Source organism: Micropterus dolomieu, linkage group LG03 (assembly GCF_021292245.1).
Source record: "Micropterus dolomieu isolate WLL.071019.BEF.003 ecotype Adirondacks linkage group LG03, ASM2129224v1, whole genome shotgun sequence".
Taxonomy (NCBI): Eukaryota; Metazoa; Chordata; class Actinopteri; order Centrarchiformes; family Centrarchidae; genus Micropterus; species Micropterus dolomieu.
Genome location: NC_060152.1, coordinates 29788946 through 29807495, shown reverse-complemented (window position 1 = coordinate 29807495; position 18550 = coordinate 29788946). Strand labels below are relative to the sequence as shown.

Genomic DNA, 18550 nt, shown 5'->3' with positions numbered 1-18550 from the left:
TCCCGATTTGTTTGCTAAAAATTGTAATTCAGCAGTTCCTGTGAGGTCTGATACCTTGTCTTGAATCTGAGTAATGCCTTATTGTGTTTTGAGTGCACTGGCATCAGTGTGTGTGTGTGTGTGTGTGTGTAGGGGTGTGTGTGTGTGTGTGTGTGTGTGTGTAGGTGTGTGTGTAGGGGTGTGTGTGTGTGTGTGTGTGTGTAGGTGTGTGTGTGTGTGTGTGTGTGTGTGTGTGTGGGTGCCCGTGTGCGCGCATGAGTATTGGAAGAAGTCTAAAGCCCTGTTTCCCATGCGTGTAATCATCCCAGGATGAGGTGGAGGATGAAGCTGAGCGGGACTTCCCCTGCACCAGAGGGTATTTTCCTCTCACACTGTGGTACAAGCACATGGCTGACCCAGGCTGTCTCTGCATGTGTGTGTCAGAGAGAGAGAGAGTGAGAGAGCGAGAGAGACTAACATGGGGCGCAATTAAAAAAATATTCTCTATTCTTGCTCTTTACAGTTTGGTGGGGCGTTTCTAAAATATTTTGGGAGCTTGTCATTGTGGCAACTACATGACAGCCAGACAGTGATGCCAACAATGAGAGGTTGCACTGTAAATCTACAAGGCATGGATGGCATTGAGGAGGCATTGAAGAGAATGGCATGGTGTGTGTAGAGGAAGTAGTGGTGGTTAACAGAGAGGAAAGACTGAAACTAGATGCTGCTGGGAAGATGAAAGATTTGAACACTTTCACACGAAGTCATTAACTTCTCTGTCGCTGTTTATGAAGAACAAATAACGTCATAGCAGAGCTGACACACATACAAATACACATACACAGGTCAGCTGTTCAGTCATAAAGCAGCATTACAGTGCTGGCTCCCAAACACAAGGCTGCAGGCAGTTACCACGCAGAGAACGTGGGGACCATGTGTATGCAAGTGTGTGCACACGTGTGTTTGTGTGTGTGTGTGTGTGTGTGTGTGTGTGTGTGTGTGTGTGTGAGGTTATACACTTCTGTGTTGCTGGGTGACAGTGGCGATGACAGAGCAGTGAGATAAGTCCTAGAAGCCGCTCTATCATCTATTCATAGCTCCCTGACTGTGGGACCTCCTGCTGCTGAAAGCTGCCTGAAATCAACCCAGCCTCACTTTATCATCATTAACATTGACCAAAAAAAACACAGAGATGAAGTCAAACTGTGACGGACCATAGCTAATGCTGCGATAAACATCCTAATAATGCAGTGACTTAAAGAGCAACAAATCTGCTTATGAGACGCTCAGAAATCATGTTGAATTTGCTTTGCATCTCAATCATGATTTAAGTGGAAACCGGTATGGAAACTGTGGACAACTGGCTACAATTTATAATGACACAGAATGTAACAGATTATAAGAAAATAACAATCTAGGGCAACATCTGTATGTACGTATGCATGGAAGAGTTATAATAAATGTGAGTATGTGGACAGATTTTCTCAAAGCACAGCTCAGTGACCAAAAATGACTGAAATCACACACAAGGCTCGCACACACTGCCCACGCGCCTGGCTCGCCTCACCACTGCCAGGGAACCCAAAAGCCCCTACAAAACAAATTCATTAACCCAGACAATAAAACACAGCTGTGAGGGGCGATGGGAACTGTTTGAAATCAGTGCCCGGGATTGAGGAGAATCTGTTCAAGGCAAACAGCGTGTTCTCAAAATGTCTAGGGGAGGAAAAAAAAGTTACAAAAAAACCCATTATATATAGAGGAAAGGATTTGGAAATAAGAACGAGTGAGCAAAGAGCAGTGTTTAATTTAAACTCTTGCTGGGGACAGTGCTGACTGTGAGAGCGGAGATTCTTTATTGAAGCACAACAACAAAAACAATTCCCCTGCACCAGATGCTTGAGATCCAGGACCTGTTTTTAATTGAATCCTTTGAACAGGTTGTATAAAGGAAGTACAAACAAAACTGTCAAATACTATAAATATCATCACGGAAGTTGGGTTTGAATAAAAAAAAAAATAAAAAAAAGACAGATACATGCTCCAAATCCAGATTCTGATATTGTGGAAACTGGCAATGGAAATACATCTGCACTTTATGATTATTATTTGTAAGACGTTAGTAGGGGGTGGACAGGCATCTGTTTTATTCTATCCAGTTAGTCTATTCTAACTTTATAAAAAGCCTTTACCTGTTCCAATTCATACTCCAAACAATGTCAGTGCACATACTACTGATACTATTTGATGGTGGTGTGTCTAATGTGTTAGCAGGGGGTAGACGGGCTGCTGGCAGAGGAGACTGTGAGGGAAAAGAAGCAGCCTTCAGGAGCTGAGGTCTAAGCATGGAATCACACAATGCTGTAGTTAAACGCACCACTAGAGGGCTCTGCAGCTTGTAGAATGAGCTTCTGTAGACCGGAACACACCAGACCCAACCATGTCTTAGTCATACCAAACTCCCTTCTGCAGGGTCCGGGCCAAGCAGCCGGACAGATGCGGCCGCCAAAAGACTTACGACACTGAGATACATGGAGGTACAAATAGTTTTACAGAATGTCCAAAAAGTCAAAGCCAGACCACATTTATTGAGACCAACCTCCATGCTCTGCAGCTGCACAGAGGTGAAGACACACACGGACTGACCTCAGTGTTAATGATACTGTTACACTCCATAATGGCACTACAATAAAACCCTATGAGTAAAGAACATGGTATAATGCACCTGAAATGAATATGGTATAATAAAACGAAAAAGTGAAACACTTCCCAACAACTGTGACCAAAATGCGAATATTAAATGAAAACAGAGGTATTTTCCCAAGCATATATTCTTTATTTCTCAATAGTGGATGGATGATCATTATATTACATCACTCTGGACCTATGGGTCATTTCAATTTCACTTAATCCATCTGAAGGCACCAATAACACAGCGGTTAGATGTGAATTACTGAACCAAAAGTTGACCGTTCTTGTCCCTGGCAAAACCTGGGAAACATGGCTAGGGAAAAGAACCTAACACTTAGCAGCTACTGTCACAGTGCCCTTGAGCAATACCCGTAATCCCCAGCTTCTCCGGCTGGAGCTGCACAAGCGCGAATGACCAGAAAACTAAAACCATAAAGCAAGGTGTTGTGTATTTGTGGAACTGCATGTATGTGAAGCTAGTAGTTGCTGGAACAGTTGGAAAAGATTTACTTTGCCTTGAGAAATAATGGTAAAAAAAACTTAAACACATTTTCTAATTTTTAAACCGTTGCCAAAGGACCTCCCAGAATAGCTGCTTGCTGAACTTTCTCATCCTGCCTTGAACCTGGATGAACCCTCTGCAGCCGTTAGCTGCCCCTCAACAGAATCAAACCATGAATCATTACAAGTCAGGGGTGAGGGCTCCGAGATCGCCCAAATCAAAACCAGATGCAAAGCAGGCACCTCCTTAGGACTAACTGAATAAATAACTAAATAAATGAAGAAATAAAGAATCAGCAAGCCACATACTATGTCGTTTTTTACGATGTTTGGTAGCTTTCAGGTAACAGTCGAAAAACAAGGTACTGTTTGTATTGTCTTTATTAGTTACTACAGCACTGTCAAGCCCCTCCATAGTGGTAAGAGAAACAAAGTCTGATCAATGTACTTAAATCCCTTTAATGAATTTTAAATATTTTTTCTTGGAAGCCAACCAGATGGCTTTACAGAAGCCTTTACGGGATCTGAGTCATCTGACACAGTCACTGCACGTCAGTACACACATCCTCCTGTAAAGAATCCTAAGAGGAGATAACAGTAAAATCATTCTGTCAACTCACTTTATTTCATCCCCTCCCCCCTCCACCCTCCCCCCCTCTCCCCTTCCCCTTCCCCTTCCCCTCCACTATGACTCCCATCCTTACCACAGCTGGTAAATATTTTTATATTGTGTTCCATTAGAAAGCCTTATTAAGCGGTCAGACAGGGCAAATGGCGCCTGGGAGCTCCCTGTCCTGTAAACAATAGAAAGGGCCCTGAAAGCTGCAGCGGAGCACAACACAGTAAACTAAGGTCACATTAGAGAACTGCTTTGCTCTGAGTGAGTAAATATTTAAATGTGTTAAGATTTATCCAAAACAGTCAGGGGCAATAGTTACGGGTATTGTATCAGGAAGACTGTCATGATGGATTTTTGAGCGAAACTGGCATAGCTGGCCCACGCAATGATTTGTAGATGGATGTATGTCAAATTCTTGTACTTCATGAAGATTAACAAGAGATTAATCACCAGAAAGACAGAGGTGATCTGAGGGTCAAAGTGTGATGTGTCAGCATGTGAATTTAACTATTGTAGGGCCAGAATTTATTATATTATGCATAGGACAAACTAAAGACCGAAGAAGTGGAAATACACGCTGGATCAATAGAAAAATTAATTAATTTGCATTTGTACTCTTATTTGTTGACATTTGTTACAGTATGTACCTCAGCACTTTTCTCAGGAGCGTCCATCCCCACCATGTTGTCTCTGAGAAGCTGCTGAAGGAGCTGCACCTGGGCAACGCTAAGGTAGAAATCCAGACTGCTGGTCACATTTATCTCCAGAGAGTGGCCACACACCACCACCTCCTAGAGAGAGATGGATATAGTACAGGGGGAAATGAAAAGAGGGAGGTGGGTGGAGAGAGCAGGAAAGAAATTCAATGACACATCAGGATTTATTGTGACCTCATGCACTGTTTCTCTCTTTCTTAACTTTTATCCTCTTAGTATATTTACTTTCTATCTCCCCCTCTATCTTACTGTTTAGCTCAGTTGTTCCCTATTCCCCTCTTCCCTCTGTCCTCTCCAGGGTCCCACCCACAGCCAGCAGTTCAAACCTCAGCCTGGAGGCTATGTCTAACAGGATATCACTCACTAACACTCTGGGTTGAACAACACACACATGGGCTAGACCTACAGTAACTACACAATGCTATTTAGCCACTACTTTGTAAACACAATCTATTCAAACCCACTCTTTGCTAAAATTGTATTAAATATCCATTGCTAATAATATTAATAACACAGTTTTCTCTCATTTAGATGCATAAAACATAATAAATGTATTATCATTATGATTCTTTTTGATAGAAGTTATATTGTAGTAGTAGTAATTATAACAGGTATGGTCATAATATAAAGTTATAATAATAGTTACAGAATATGTTTCAGGGTGAATGGAAATTCAAAATATGCTGTAGATTGTAGATGTAGATTATAATAAATACATTAATTATGTAATAATCACATTTGTGTGGTCAGCATATAAAAAGCAGTTTGAACATGAATTTTATTATAGAAATTAATGTAATTTATCTACACTATGTAGTTCCAAGTCCTGTTTGTGTTGTGTACTGGCTCTGAGTTTCCCTATCTCAGGGAGTTATACAAATCACATTGTGTGTGTGTGTGTGTGTGAGAGTGTGTGTGTGCGAGCGCGTGTGGGTGTGTGTCAGTGCAAACTATGGATTAGCTGTTACGCATTGTCAAGGGGCACGTTAGAGTGGACGGACGAGGCATCAAAGAAGCAGGAAGTCTCAGAGAGCTGTGCCAGAAAACATCAGCTGTATAAGCAGAAAGGTTTGAACTCTGTGGGTCAAAAGCCTCCATTACATGGCGGACTGGCTGAGGGATTCCTAATGAGTAAGTTACTGTATGTTAAGAGGCAAAACGTAAATACTTCTGACATCTCACATAATCAATGTCTATTTTCATATGGACAATGGATTGTGAGAGTAATGGTTACAATCATGGTTATAACAGGTCATGGTCAAAGGGCAAAAGATGTCAGTGTATGAAGGGAACAAACTTCTACAAAGTAGATGAAGAAAAATATGCAACCACTGACTGACCGTAAATTTCTTACAAAATCCTTCTTTAAGCCAAACCCTACATCCTCAGAAACCTTTATCGTTAATTATCAGACATTAATCTTGCTGCCATTTTTTGGACTTTTACTTTTAACCGTTTTGAATCTTATAAAAAAAAAATACTGACTTCTGCCTGTCCACAGTCAGGAGGTAGATTCTTGCTGAAGATGATGGCTGGGGCAGCGGTCACCCGAACAGAAAAGTCAGTCAGGATTGGCGTCAAAATGGCCCGGCGCTCCTGGTGCCTCCTGATACTAAACAGAGATACATACAAGATCAAACTGTTAGCAGACACTTCTTCAGATAGGTTCCATAAATTGTATGTTGCTGTTGGTATTCTCTCAAAAACTGAAACAAACTACGGGATGAAATTTGGAGATCTTTATTGTAATCGAGGTTCTTCAGATAGAGATAAATACTTTCACATGGCATTTATCTACACTATGTAGATCCAAATCCTGTTTGTGTTGTTACCTTACAGCAGTGCAATGGATATTATAATTTGAAAAGTTTTAATTACTGAATTATTTAAGTCAAAAGTATATATAAGTGACAGCTACCATAAGGGACCACTTATTCACTGAAATCCCCCCAACCTTTATTTACTAATAACGTGTTACAGTTACCACTTATGTGTAAGACTTTCCCATCTGCCTAGGAATGACAAGTCAACACAACACAGTCAAAACCACAAAATGTTCAAAACTGAGCTTTTGTTTTGCACTTAGCTGACAGCCAGACATACATTTCAAACTTATGCTGGCTTTTTAAATTCAAACCAGTAGGATGAAAAGCTAAACTGAGACTTTTTGCTCTCGCCGGCCGAACCTGTGAAATATTCTTATAAGTGAGCTTTTTTAAATTTCTGGTCTAACACATTTTAGCTGGAAGCTTGAATATGGTTACAGAGACAGAGTGAGACGTTATTTGACAAGTCTCAATTGCGAACACCCCTTAATTGTTTACACAAGATCAAATAGAGACCTTCTCACATCAACTCTCCCCATTTCACTAATGTTCATTCCCACAATCAAGTCATATTTGTGGGAACATTTGTTAGCAGTAAAACAAATATACAAGTGGGCTTTATAAGGTGGTGTTAATTGCCACATCTGCTGCTATTAAAACAATCAAGCAGTACAGCTTCCAATATTTACAGTTGGCCAGGATAATAAAAGGCCCTGTTTCTAGGTGGCCTAAAGTACAGTACTTAACCAGAACCAATATCATATTCACTTCTGCTACACAAATGTGCATTACCAGTGCCCTTAAGGGATTATTTTCTGACACATTTCGTTGCGTAGAGAGTTTGAGGGAGGCCTAATTCAGAGGTGAAATGATCTGTGGGGCCAATTGGAGTTGGCTAATCTCCCCTCAGACAGGGATTGAAACAATGAGTGTCTCGTTGCACGGGACAGGTGCTATCATTCACCAGCAAGGCTCGGAGCTGTGGGGCTCGGTTTACCAGTAATGTGGGGTCCTCTGACTAGGCCGTGTGTGTCTTTGTGTGTGTGTGCACCTCTAAATGGGTGTGGTGCCAAGCACAAAGGATGGAAAGAATGACTTTGTTTTCATACAAAGCTACACAGTGTGAACAGTAAGTGGAGATATACATGGCATGGACAAAAAGAGAGAGGCTTGCACTGGGTGGCTGACAGGCGGAGACATGGAGAGAGTTCACAGCTCCATGACACAGGGTCTTTCCTAGCCGGCAACTACACACTGTGACGAGGACAGATCCTGTCAGTGGATCCATGGTGGTGGAATTTCCTTGCAAAACCTCAGGAAGCCAACTGAGGCCACTGCAGATCCGCAACTACTGGAATTGAACCCAAAAAACTGCAGAGTGAACATGCCACAAGTCCAAAGCTAGAGAGAGAGGGGGGTATCGATGTAGGGAATGAGGGAAAGGTGTGAACTTTGGAAGTGGTGTGTGTCAAAACTTGTTACAACCGAGGTGGTGTATTTCTGCGGGTGATTGCAGCAGACAAGTAAAGCTGTGAACTTGACTCCCCTTTCCTCAGTGTGTTGGAACATTCTAAATCACACGCTCAGTTATGACTGGGTCGTGGTGGTGGTGGTTGAGGCTGGGTTATACAGTGCAGCACGCAGCAGTATAGCAAAGCCCGTTTTCCACCAGAACCTCTGGTGCTGTTCCCTGCCACGGCAAAGAGAAAGGGGAATAAGGAGGCAACCACAGCCGCCTTGAATGATTTGTTTGGAAGCTTAAAGTGAGATTTGGGGTGAAATTCAAAAACCTCACCAACAACTTTGTGTATGTTCAGCATCAGCACACAAAGCACACTTACTTACTGGTTTGACTCTTAATTATAAAGGACATCTAACTGCACAAAGATGAAGCTAATATTTGTGATTCTTACATGACACTGCACTGGCAACAAGTCGCTGTCAAACTAAAGTGTCCTTCAGTATAGTATAATAATGTGTGCCAATCCTTTGAGTACAAGAATAACTGTTAAGCTACATGTTAGGTCATCCTATGATGAAGTTCTGAATAGAAATCCAGACATGCAGCTATACTATGTCTAAAGAAAGTTGAGTCAACTCAAAAGGCATTCAGCATCTTTCGGAGCCCAAAGCGTGAGCCCAAAATCTCACCTCATTGCCCTGTCAGACAATCTGGCCTTGGCACTGGGCCCAAGCAGCCCTGTTCTCATCGACAGAGAGACAAAATGAGAGTAGAAAAGAAAAAATGTGGATAGAGCCTCATATGAGCTCATCAGACTCAGTAGGGTAAGACTCTGAGGTCCAAATCCACTACTTAAAAGAGCTGCTTTACAACAGACCATGGCTGCCACGGTCAAAGGAGGTCAACACAAAGGAGCATTTTGGGATAGATGGTCAAAAAGTGCTGGGGAGAGGAAGAGTAAAAAGAAATCAGGGTGGTCTAGTTCTTAGAGAGACCGTCTCATAGGTCCACTCCTTTGTCTTGTTGAAATGTCAAAAACTAAAGTTCGACTTGCTTGCTCATTCTGAGTCACTCTGGCTGAAAGCAACATCTACATGACTGAAATGAAATATGAACAATAGGATCTTTTAACTGACTTATTTTCTGTTCAAATATTTACTTTGTATTCAAATATAAGTTGATATTAAATATGAAAACAACACTTTGCAAAAAAGTGAACATATAGCAAAACACTCTCAAATATAAACAAAAACTTCAAATAACCAAACCTGTTTAATACCGCTGCCATCATCTCATACTGATACTTGGCCCGTGTCTTACGTAAGTTAAAAGATTATTTTAAAACTTAAAACTTTAACATGACATTAGCCTAACTCTGCCCAAAAAAAGACATATTAGCTCAATCTGGAAGAAGTGAATCAACCAAATATTATTTAGGCATTTTTTGCTTTAATTACATAGTGTACAGTGGGACGCTGACAGTGAATTAGGGTAGAAAGAGAGGGGGGATGACACACAACACTACAAACTGTTTGTTACGGCAGGTCTATGAGCTGAGGGCCCAGCACTAGTGTCACCAGCAGTAGCAGCAGCAGTAGTCTGTGTTTTGCAGGCAGGGCTCCAAACACTATCATACTGTGTGTGTGTGTATGTGTAAGACATGCAGTAAAGAAAACATCAGTGTTCATGATAAGTATGTATGATTGTGTGTGTGTGCGCTTGTGTGTGAAAGGTGTGTGTATCTCAGCCGGCCTCACTCTATGCGCTGATGACCTAAGAGCGCCCAGTCTCAATCAGGTCTGTGTTGATTCTGCGCTGCATTCTTCCATGAGGCTTATTTTTAGTTGACAGGGAACAAATCTGGACTCGTTGCCTGTGATTCTGTGATTTTTGGGCCCGTTCCCTCTCAAAACATGAGTGGAAAAAAAGGATGTGGGGCCAAACAGGCTGTTACACTCGTGCTTGTTTTAGCTCCCGAGTCTATAAAAAAATGACAGGGTTTGTAATTATGACTGTGCATGGAGAGGCTCCATGATAGGGAGCTAACTCACTAACTACATGCTGCTCCCACATCAAGACTGATGAGATAAATGGCGGGGCAGATCACACACACAGCACCTGAGTAGGGGTGTGCGAATTATACTTGCTGTGATCATTGTAAGAAACTGTATGGCCCTTTTAATGCAGGTTCTGTCCTGGTTTGAGCCGTCAAGAGAGAGCGAGATATGTGGTTCATCGCCGTATTGTGCTGGGCAGTTAGTATACAGTCAGCTTGTGTACTGTAGGTGCTTGTGGTGGAAGACATTTTCAATGATCCCAACCGATTTCACACAATAATAGAACTATAGAACATGTGAATGAATTAATCACACAGAATACTGAAGCGTCTTCTGACCTGCTGGCCATGTTCCACTCCAGGGCCGGGTTCTGGGAGCTCCGCTCGCTCTCCGCCGACACACCTCCTTTGATCCCCTCCTTCTCTGGCTTGAGTTGCTCCCACTGTGCCGTTCCAATGTTGATGGACTGAAGGTCGACCTGATACTGACGGTCCTCCACCTCTGAACCTGGGTCACGCAGGATGCCAAGGTTCAATGCACGTCTACAGGGAAGAGAGGAAAAAGGCTATTTGGTAGAGTCACTTTAACAATCACATAGTGTGCTAATAATTCTATTAAGCCCGGCTACGCTTAGACTTAGATCTTTGACTAAGTTAATCAGATCGACAACATATTGTAGGAGGTAGTGCACAAGTCACATTCAACAAGTAGGTGTCTGTGACCAACTAACCTGAATGTACTGTATAAACCGTGAATAGGTTTTATTTATTGTCGTGGGAGTCACATTGGGTCTGGGTTTACTTTATATAGTCAGTTACAATGAAGTACATGACCAGGTAGTCTGTTATGAACCAGTAAAGAGGTTCTGGCAGCAGGCCCTACCCACTTCTTTCTTCCCTCTGCTTACTCCTACTCAGTGGTTTAGTAGCAGGTTTCTTATAGGTTGATTTATGACTAAATCAAAGCCTCTGTTACTTGTACAGCCAGGCCTCAGGTGAAATCATTTGCCTTTTATAAAGTTCTGACTTATGCCAGCTTATCATTGGCAGTGAACTGCTTAAACTCCTGGCTGGACGGCACAGTAGTCTGGAGACTGGGGCTCTTTCTGCCTCTCTCTTTCTATTTCTGTCTCCAGAAACACAGGACTTCTGCAGTATACACAAACTGTAATATGGTAGAAGAGATGTAGAGATATGTCAGGAGTGGGCAGCGTCGTCTCTGTAGTTAAACTGCTACAGTCAAGTGAGCAAACACTGTCCCATTAGAGCCAAGAAAAAGTGATGTCATCTATTTTGCCTTTGAGAGACAAGATCCTGACGAATTCACAAGGCAAAAGGAATAATCAAAATTCAACATCTGCATATGACATCAGGGCTTTTGGTTCGTTATGATATGTTTATTTGTGCTGGTGAATTCAAATGAGAGCTTAAATGGTATAAATAAGGGCTTAAAATGGCTACAGATGTAGCGGCAGCATGAGTAGTTTTATTTGTTTCGGCAACGTCAATGGCAATTTTCATATAGCGTTTCCCTCCCTTAGCCACATTGAAGAGGCCTCTACCAGAGCGTGATGTTATGACAATAAGCACCAAGTACAAAAACAATGGCAATGGGAGATCAGAGGTGTATAACTGGATTTAGTTGGATTTGTTGACATACAAACAAGTGAAACAGATCCTTAATCAACATTTGGAACCGCATTTATCAACAGAGTATAATATAAATCAAACCAAGAGCCCTGTAAGATTTGGGTGGGATGTGTCAGTCTAGATTCATTAAGGCTTTTGTAACAGTACCTCCATCACCCTCCCCAGCCCCAAACTGTATTTTTCACATTAAACAAAACACAGTTACCTCATAAGCTTTCCAAATTATCTCTTAACTTCAGCTTATTTAGGAGACTCTCTTACTCATAATCAACATTACATGGGAGTCAGCAGCCAAGTGTCTGCATTGCTGAGCTGCAGGGTCATCTCCAATGACATAAATAAATATGATAAACATTTGTCTTGGTCATGCAGCCAGTGGAAACTGCTGTGATTTAATATCAAAAGACATATTTCAGCCAATCGCAGGAAACGAGAGAGCTTCATTTCTGACAAATGAGGAGGGGAGGAATTTTGGAAGTTCCCCTTGGGGTGCAATAATAATTGAAGCCAGATTTTCTTGTTGTACATGTGGGGGGAAAACACTGGAGGTTTGACATATTTGATTGGTCATGTGAAGACCACACTGCTTGGCCAAGAGGAATCAGAGAATGCCTTGGGAAAGCACGGCACTCACTCTGCCCACCACATACACGGACGAACTAAAAACACACAGAGCGAGGCAGGTGGAACACACCCTTCTGCTGGGTCTCACATGCCATTATCAGACATCTGCCTGCCACTACCATGTGGAAAATATGGAGCAAAATGAAAATAACAAGTCATAAATGACATGCTTTTGCAGATGAGGAAGGCGATGGAGGGAAGGCAGAGAGGGGAGAGAGAGCGGGAGAGAAATTTTTCTCAAACACAAGTACTTAGTTTTGCCCTTGTTCTTGAGCCAACCTTATTTTAATTGCAGGAAAAGACCACAGAAACATTATTTTTTACGACAAAATTCTGCTATTTATAAAAACGGATCAAAAGCTCTGCAGTAAGAACGCTCTGTTTCATGGCATTCATGGCTATTATTTTAAAAAACATTTCTCCCTCTTCTGACACAATTTAAACCCAATTTGAGTCCGAAAAGCCCAGGGTCGATTTCGCATCAGAGCTGAAAAATGAGGGCTCCCATCCAACATTATAATGGCTCAAAGTCAAAGCCTCTGTCCAATTCTAGCCCTCCAGTGGGAAACAGCAGACAAAATAGTGAAGGCATGGCAGCGTTATGTATCTAGAATGCAGAACTTGGAGAGAGCGATTCACTGGTACTTCATCACTGAGAAAAAAATTATGATGTTCCAAATTCCTTTGAACAGAAGATACGCAGACAAATTTACAAATGTGCAATTAATTGCAAGTTATGTTCCTCTGTTTAGCATTCTTTGGGTCTATGCATGTGCTGGGCAGAACATCAATCATGATTTGTGTTATTAAGTAGACGAGCGGGAGGACTGAGTGTTTAACATGTAGCAGATTTGGGACTGTGCGCTGATGTGGTAATAGGATTCGAGGAGGAACCTTCTGGGCACATGCATAACACAACATTTACACACACACTGCATCAGCTAATGCACATGTATATACTGATAAACAGCAAATGAGCTCATGCAGATACACACTGCTGCTGCATGCCATGGAGGTATTAGGTGTAACCAGTGAAGGATTTAATTTGCTGCTGAACACAGCTTTGAAATAGCATCCAGACTAGGAATATAGAACTTGCACGACAGGAGAAGGAATGTTAGAAAAATAAAGTGAAATATATTTAAATAGTGTTACACAGTTACAAAATCATACTGAACAGAGCCAATGGGTAAATAAGTAAAAGGGCTTGTTGAAAAAAAGAGTGAAAGTGGAATCTTGTGAGAGCCTGATTACCCCGCTACAGTTTTGAAGGCTAACCATGGTTCAAGGTTGTAAAACAAACCACAGTGGGATCTGGTTGAGGCTTAGGGCCCGATAGTAGGAGTGTGGGAGCAGTGAGCTGTGTTAAAGCCTCTTGCCGAGGGGATCCTGTGGGGCAGGGTGTATCATGGCCCTTGGCTTTAAATGGCCTCCCACCTTCCTCTCTCAAGCTCCATCCATCCCCCTATCCCCAGGCCAGTGGGGCAGGAAGCACCAGGGTAATACCAAGCGCCGCTGGCTTCTGGATCTCGTCACTCTGAAACCCACAACCTGAACCCACAACCCCAGACCTGTTTTTCACTCCATTTCCCCAACAATCACATGCAATACATGTCTGCTTACACGTCCAACAGAGGCAGGAGTGTATGTAAATGTGTGTGTGCATGTGCCTATAAGTGTGTGTTTAAGAAAGATGGGGCCCTCTGCTTCTGCTCTCCTGGTACAACATACGTACTGAGTAGATATTTCATTGAGATCTCAGGCTTAACTCAGCCAAGTCAAGCTAAATTAGGTTTGTACACATATGTGCTATATTGTTCCTTGCTCTTTGTTTTGAGCAGACCCCAACTACTTTATATGTGAACTGAAAGAGCACATGCTACGTGAAACACTAACGGTGCATGTGTCATTTAATTTTATGGTGGGGTCTCTCCCACTTTGTTCAAATGCAGAAGTAACATCCAAATGGCAATGAGCTTTTGTGAGACCATCACAAATAGTATCACTGATCCATAAAATCTAAAAAAGAAAGTGATCAATTGAGGTTTTGATATTCTTTCTCTGTGGCTGCAAATGTTATTAGCCAAACATCATTAGCACCCAGCAGCTCCTCCATGGTATTTCTGTTGTGGAGAAGCCAAAGCTGCACAGTGGCTTCTCAATCTGCTTGCTATGACTCCCATTGGCTTAAAGCGGAGTCCCACTGGGCCTGTGTGTGCCGAGGGGGAATTCATAAGCATTATGATTCATGAAACTTGCAATTACTTAGTAAGTTAAGCACCCCTGCCTACGGTGGTCCGCTCTGAATTGCCAAAAATTCTGCAAGTTCTGAGCTGTGGATTTATGACCCCAGTCAAGTCCAATTGCTGTTAATTTGCATCTACCAATTATGGTAATTAAGGCTCTGAATTAGAACGCTGAGCAGCCCCGGGAGTGAGAGGGGAAAATGATGTCGTGGAACATGACAAGTCAGCAGAATATAAGACCCACTCACTCAGGGATTTTTATACCGAGCTACGAAAATTATTTTTGATGACTGTAGCTTTTTCAACAGGAGTCAAACACAGTCACAAAAACAACAAAATATCCAAGACAACAAAGCTACGACAATGCTCCAAATTTGTCACACTTGGCAATAACAAGGCACGTACTTGTGGGTGTTTTAAGCCAAGTACAACTATTCCAATCTAAAGTTGATTTTTTTTTCTCACTGGCACAACACGCAATAAACATCAATTGCCGCTTTCCTGCATTGTGTCTTGGCTTTGATGTACTAACACATTCCCATGACAAAAACTCAATAATCTATTCTTTTCCTGCCCAACAGCATTACTCATCTCTGCTGCTGCTCCCAACAGAAGCCTGTTATTCATTAGGCTGATTGCACTTTAAAGACACTCATACTTCACCAATTATAATCATATTTACACAAGATCTTAGGGGGAAACTATAACTTCTATATACAATGAAAGCATGGCTTAGCTAGAGCTTAAACCACCCTGTGACAATGGTACATGATAGTCAGGAGTTGAGAAAAAGCACTACCGAAGAAGGTCCTCTGTTTACAATGACATGGTGTCTAACAAAAGTCCAGATTTGCACTTTGATTTCAACATATCTTAATTACAGGGGTCATTTATCTCCCATGCAGTTTACATGTCAGAGAAGTTATATTGTTATGAACACAGTCGGTATTAGACGCGTTGCTCTGAAGACACTGGCTAACATGTGCTCGCCATGATGGCCTGTTAAAAATGTCAGTCTGGCCGGTGAAATTTATAGGCTCATCATACACTAATTCAAAATCTGCTTCTTGCTTCAGAGCTGCATGTTGCAAAGAAACCATGAGTGAAGACTGAACAGATATTTCATTTGGCTTTGGCTGATGTGTATTTTGTGGAATTCACACGTGTGTCTATACAAATTAAACTGCTAATCTTTCATCATACTCCATGATTCATTGTACAGTAAAAACATGCAGTTTGCTACACTCATATAGTGGACACTTACTCATTTCTTACCACATTATAAAAAGAAAGTATTGTTAAAGCTGCATAATATCACATATACTTGGCTGTACATCAGTGAGAATGTTGATACAACTCCAAACTTAGATTTCAGTCTGAAGTACTCTGTAGTTTGTCCCTGCTAATAGCACTGCAAGGGCCATTTATTGAAACACACAGATGTCATCCTCATCTCCATTGCTTCTGTGTGTACACACACACACACACACACACACACACACGTGTCTGTTTAGCCTTAACTGTACGTAGCTCTAAGCATGGAACATTCCTGGGTAACAGGGACAGTAATTCACTGGCTTTTCAACGGCAGTGATTTCTCACTGGATTCCTTCATACAGTAGGTACATCTGCAATGGATCTACTGTAAAAGGCACCAAGGATCCTCATTTACAAACAGCTGTAGTGACTGCTGCTGAAAATAGCTGACAGGTTTGTGTGTCTGTGTGCGTGCATCATTCCATCTTAGATCTTCCTTTACAATATAAGCACTTGAAGTTGCTGCTGAGAATTACTACAAGTTATCTGTGTTTGTGTGTGTGTGTGTGTATCACCGCAAGACAAAGCTACCATTTTCCCATAAAATTGAGTGGGCCTGTGCTTGTGAAATCACTTCCTCTCTTCCTCTGTTAGCAGTAACAGATTTGATATGCTTCCTCCCTGCACTGAAAATGGATATAATGCTGCTTTTATAAAACATGTCAGGCAGAGTTTCAGCAGTGGGTCCCTGATGCAGAGGTGTGAAGGGAATGCCTCGCTGACTTCCTCAGACCTCAGATTGAAACCAGATTTGTGTCCCCACCAAGCAATTTCGCAATGATGTAATTCCACCGCCATTTTAATTTGAGGGGCCTTATCTTTAATTAATCGCTAAACACATGCGTGGAATAGATTATTCATAACTGGCTGCAGTAGGGAACATGGCAGGAGCAGCCAAGGATCTGGCTTGCCCTCATATGCAGTCATTTTCATCAAGCTAAAGTAGAACAGGCACATACCTCAATGCTACTTTTACACTAATTAAAGGAAAATGATCCTTTCGCTGGAAGAAGATTCCAGGTCCAGATCTGTCCCTGGTCTCTGGCAAGGAATCCAGCGTGTTCACTGGTCTGATTGACAAAGCCTGAAGTGAATCAAACCTCTTTTGAAACATAAAGGAGTCAGAATCACCCAGGACCAAAACAATTTATTCCAGCTGATGCAGTTTCAAGTAGATTGACGATAATTGATGATACAGCAAGAGCAATACTTGTACAGCTGCACTTCACATGTTTTATCAGACATGCTGTCCAGATTGCCAGAAAATACATTGACCCGAGGTGCATATTCTTCTTATCATTCTCAAATCTTATAACTCATAACTATACACTACAAACAGGCATTGAAGCACACATAAACACAAAATAAAACTAGCTAGAAACACAATATGCATTAAAACATAATGCTCGCATGTACAGCACATGCAATATACATTCACTCTATGATGCGAGTCTAAAACCAAGATGGTTACAGTTTTCAGAGCATTCCTCGTGATTTACTCCTGCACATAAATTGTTCAATTCATGCTCCGGCAAGGAGGGTGTTTTATGGAGCTGTAAAATTAGGCCCACTTTATGGATCCAACAGCATGAAGCACTACTGTTTTTTTTCCACTTGATATTGATTAAGCGGTTCAGTATTGCCAAGCTGGTTCACATTAGTGTACACAAAGGAGCGTTGTGTGTATTTTTTGAAGATGCTCATTTTTATCTGTGAAAATGAGGGTCTTTGGCCGAGCACTTTGAAGTTGATTACACATTGTTTACAGCAATTATTGAATTCTGACAAATGTTTAAAGCATCGAGATTACATATCAAGGCCTTATCCTTCTTCGGATAAAGAATGAACATTTTCCTAAACAAAGTCAGGGAAATGATGGCCATATTTGATTAGGTTAACGTATGCTACAGGTTTAGAAGACAGGCTGAACAAACATGTAATCGGATAACTAAAACAGTAGGTCCTTCTCGTTGACGTTTGCCTCGACCTTAAACAACATTTTGTTCTAATTCAAATTTCCTTTCAGCAAACAAAAGGCAGAATGAAACAAAATACAAAGACTTGCTGCTGGAAGCTCCCTCATAATGGAATTAAAAACTTATGTCTAAATCACAAGCTTTGAGGAGAGACAGGTCAGACTTTGAGAATATGAGAGCAGCTTATATGTCCCTGGTGCAGCCCAAGACTACAGGACTACAACCACTTTCTCATGAGATAGTGTCCAAATACTTTTATGTCAGCAAGGAAAAACAGCATAAAATAATTACAATAATCTGGGACACACATGCTTCCTACACCAGCTAATTCTTCCTCCTCTGTAAATGACTAAAGAGCCAGTGTTTATAATTCTGAAGCGGATCTTGCATTTATCCAAACCGCAGAGTGTATTTATACAAAGTGACATTTCTATATGGGAGATTTCCCCCTTTCCCCACGCTAACTGAAGAAATCACATGGGGGGAGTGAACTTCTGTGCTTACCTAATTCCACTAGTGATGCTGTTGATTTGGGGAGGGAGGGGGTGCAAGAGTGGAGAAAGGGTAGAGAAATGGGATGGGAGAGAGACTTTAAGAGAAGATTGTAACTACATTTAAAATCTACAATTGTAAATGTAGCACAAAGGCAGTTGAATTAAAGGAAGGAGATTAATAGACTGTGATGAATGCAAATGCTGACAGTGTAACCTCAAGGTAAATATTTTAAGTAGACACTTAGGCTAAACTATTGCCTAATGAAGTGATACAAAAGAAGGAGGGAGGCCAGAAGGGGGGGGGGGGGGCTGCTTCTTGCCATAGCTTTAATGATCGTTCGTTTATATTCAAGTATCCCAGCAATGACAGTGTGACAGTGAGACATTATTAAT

General features: G+C 41.6%; 1 protein-coding gene across 3 annotated transcripts in view; it reads right to left on the bottom strand.

The window, feature by feature from the left end:
- The window catches only part of LOC123969008 (vacuolar protein sorting-associated protein 13B-like), a 324425-nt gene that overhangs the window by 107620 nt on the left and 198255 nt on the right, over positions 1 to 18550 (bottom strand). For 2 of the 3 annotated variants that reach the window (XM_046046088.1, XM_046046087.1), the window contains exons 32-34: positions 10190 to 10393; positions 5992 to 6118; positions 4438 to 4581 (exon numbers count right to left, since the gene is read on the bottom strand). In XM_046046088.1, the coding sequence (XP_045902044.1) occupies positions 4438 to 4581; positions 5992 to 6118; positions 10190 to 10393 (475 nt within the window). Of the gene's footprint in view, positions 1 to 3615; positions 3753 to 4437; positions 4582 to 5991; positions 6119 to 10189; positions 10394 to 18550 lie in introns of those variants that run through there. The other variant, XM_046046089.1, reaches the window with a different exon arrangement.